General features: G+C 37.2%; 1 protein-coding gene across 1 annotated transcript; it reads left to right on the plus strand.

Annotated features, from left to right (window-relative positions):
* The first annotated feature begins 844 nt into the window (after positions 1–844).
* On the plus strand, positions 845–2890 carry LOC104099888 (pentatricopeptide repeat-containing protein At5g61400). The gene has a single exon (XM_009607022.4). It carries the CDS (start codon positions 845–847, stop codon positions 2888–2890), a length of 2046 nt encoding a protein of 681 aa, XP_009605317.1.
* The last annotated feature ends 268 nt before the right edge of the window (positions 2891–3158 follow it).

Raw genomic sequence — 3158 nt, forward strand, 5'->3', positions numbered from 1 at the left:
CATCACTACTTCTCTTGAAATATTAAATGTACAATGTATTTAACCCCCCACCAACGATGTCTTGCGTTATTTGTGTTAGCTAGTTATAAAAGGGATATTAATATCAACTAGATTTAATCCCTCATTACATAAAATTAATTAGTTTAATCAAAGATTTACACTTTTTGGTCAAACACATATCACATGTATAAACTATTTTAACTTTTAACTTAATTCCCAAATAACTGCTGACGAAATATATCAAATAGTTAGATTAAGAAACATCTAAAACTGACATGATAATAAATAGAGTTTTTTGCAAAAATGACTGGCTAAAGTGGAATTTTCATAATTTAATGCAATTATATACGAATAACACCTTAAAAATTAGGATTAAGGTATACTAAGAATTTTTAAAGTGTAAGGAACAAAGTTCATAAAAATAAAAAATGCCTTGATATTGAAAGACCTAATTGAAAAAGAGAAAAAAAAAAAACGAAGAGAGGTATATAATTTCAATTTTATTCCATTGAGCTTTTATTTCTTTGAAAAATGTAATAATATATTTCAAAATTAAGAGGTTAACATAGTTTAAAGAAGTTTACTAAAAAATATATTACATGTTCATTTTAATTTGGCTGATTTCACAAAACATATAAGTTTATAAACTTCAACAGGTTTTTTTACCATTTTTTATTACATTCACTCATCATTTGAGCATATTTCATTTCAAGTTCAAAACAAGATTTGTTTCAAGTCAATACTACTACTCCATTGTCAAATCTCAGTATACAACTCAAACAGCAGAAACCAATGGAGATGTAGATATGGAATCAGCTGACAATCGCCAGCGTGATCAGCAGCAATGTCGAAGTCCTTTTCTCAAAACTTGAAATCCATTTTCTGCATAAAGTCCCCAGCCATTTCAAGAACTATTTCAGCATCTCCGTTTTCTTCTTCCCCTGTCTCATCAAACTTACCCGCCGCGATCCTCAATGCCAAGACCCTTACCCAAGCCATGCAGCTATTCAACTCAGCATCCAAAAAATTAGACCCAATAAAGGATCTTACACTACACTCAGCCATCATTCATTACTTAACCCGGGCTAGATTGTATCTTGACGCCAGATGTTTGATAAAATGCCTCATCGAAAATCTTAGCAAAACCAGCAACCCCAGAAAGGTTTGCTCTTTAATTTTCGATGCTCTGGGTAAAATAGATTCTGGGTTTAGTTCTAATGTGTTTGGGGTGTTGATTATTGCGTTATCAGAAATGGGTTTTGTTGATGATGCCTACTGGGTGTACAAAAAGATGGGGGAGTTACCCTCTTTGCCTGCTTGTAATGCTCTTTTAGATGGGTTTGTGAAGATGGGTAAGTTTGAATTCGTGTGGGGTATTTATAGGACTATGCTCACATTAGGGTTATGTCCTAGTATAGTGACATATGGAGTATTGATTGATGCATGCTGTCTGAAAGGTGAGATTTTGAAAGCTAAATTGCTATATGATGAGATGGCTGAGAAAGGGATTAAACCAAATGTTGTGATATATACTACTCTGATACGCGGGTTGTGCAGTGAGGATAAGATACTGGAAGCTGAAAGCATGTTCATGAAAATGCGGGAGGTTGGAGTTAAGCCTAATCTTTACACTTATAATACTCTGATGGATGGCTATGGCAAGATGGCTGATGCCGGAAGAGCCTTTCAGCTGTATCAAGAAATGACGAATCATGGAATTCTTCCGAATGTTGTTACTTTTGGTATCTTGATCGATATGCTCTGCAAAGTGGGTGAAGTGATAGCAGCGAGGAATTTCTTTGCATGTATGGTGAAGTTTGGGGTACGCCCCAATTTATTTGTCTATAATTGTCTGATTGATGGCTGTTGTAATTCGTATGATGTGTCAACAGCGCTAGAGATGCATTCTGAGATGGAAAAGCTTGGTATTTCTCTGGATGTTGTGACTTATGGTACACTGATTAAGGGTCATTGTACTGTGGGGCAAGTGGACGAAGCAGAGAGGCTTTTGCAGAAAATTGACAAAACAGGGGTGGTTGCAAACTCTGTTGTTTATAATCAATTGATTAATAGGTACTGCGAGGATAGAAATATGGAGAAGGCTTTGGCATTGTGTTCTCAGATGATAGAGAAGGGTGTCCAGCCCGATGTAGTCACATTCTCTATATTGATAGATGGTTTTTGCAAGGTAGGGAATGTAGAAGCTGCAATGGGTGTCTATACTGAAATGATTATTAAAGACTTGAAGCCTGACGTGGTTGCTTATACAGCTTTGATTGATGGTCACTTCAAAAAAGGAAGCATGACAGCTGCTCTACGGCTACATAAGGAGATGATGGAGGTTGGAGTTGTTCCTAACACTTTCACTTTTACTTGTTTGGTGGATGGATTTCTCAAGAACGGAATGATTAATGATGCAATCAAATTTTTCTTGAAAGTAACCAGTTCTGGATCTGCAGGAGTCAAAGTAGACTCCAATAATGGTGTTCTTTCTTTCCCTAATAATGTTACATATTCTGCCTTAATCCATGGTTTATGCAAAGATGGGCAGTATTTTAAAGCCAATAAGTTTTTCGTGGATCTACGACGCAACAATCTGTATCCAGATTTACCCACTTATGCCATGATGATAAAACGTCATTTTGAGGCCGGGCACATAACTAGTGTCATGATGCTCAAGGCAGATATGTTAAAGACAGGTTTTATGCCTAATCTTTGCATGTACAAGGTCTTGCTCAAGGGCTACCAAGATATGGTTGATCTCAATTCAACTTATAAGTGTTATGAGGAATTAATAGATTCAGGTCTGGTTGGTTCCACAGCATCTCTAATGCAAAGCCTCCAGGATCATGTAAATAACAGTACCCTGTCAACTTCCCTGTTAACTTAACTAATTGTAGTGCTAGTGGCGTCCTTATCAGTAAAACTCAGTATCTTCCGAGAACCACCAAGCCTTTTGATTCGTGCTGATTAGATGAGTCTCGCTGGGTCAATATCGCACTGGAGAAGTGCGCGGGGCACCCTCACTTCTGGGAATCGATCATCATCGAGGCTCAAGGATCCCCTGGGGTTACAAGTATTGCTGGAGCTATGGGATATGCAAAATTTCATAGCGTTTAATGGACAATATCCTGCAGACGCTATGGCAGGGGAAGAAC

Source organism: Nicotiana tomentosiformis, chromosome 6 (genome assembly GCF_000390325.3).
Source record: "Nicotiana tomentosiformis chromosome 6, ASM39032v3, whole genome shotgun sequence".
NCBI classification, from domain to species: Eukaryota; Viridiplantae; Streptophyta; class Magnoliopsida; order Solanales; family Solanaceae; genus Nicotiana; species Nicotiana tomentosiformis.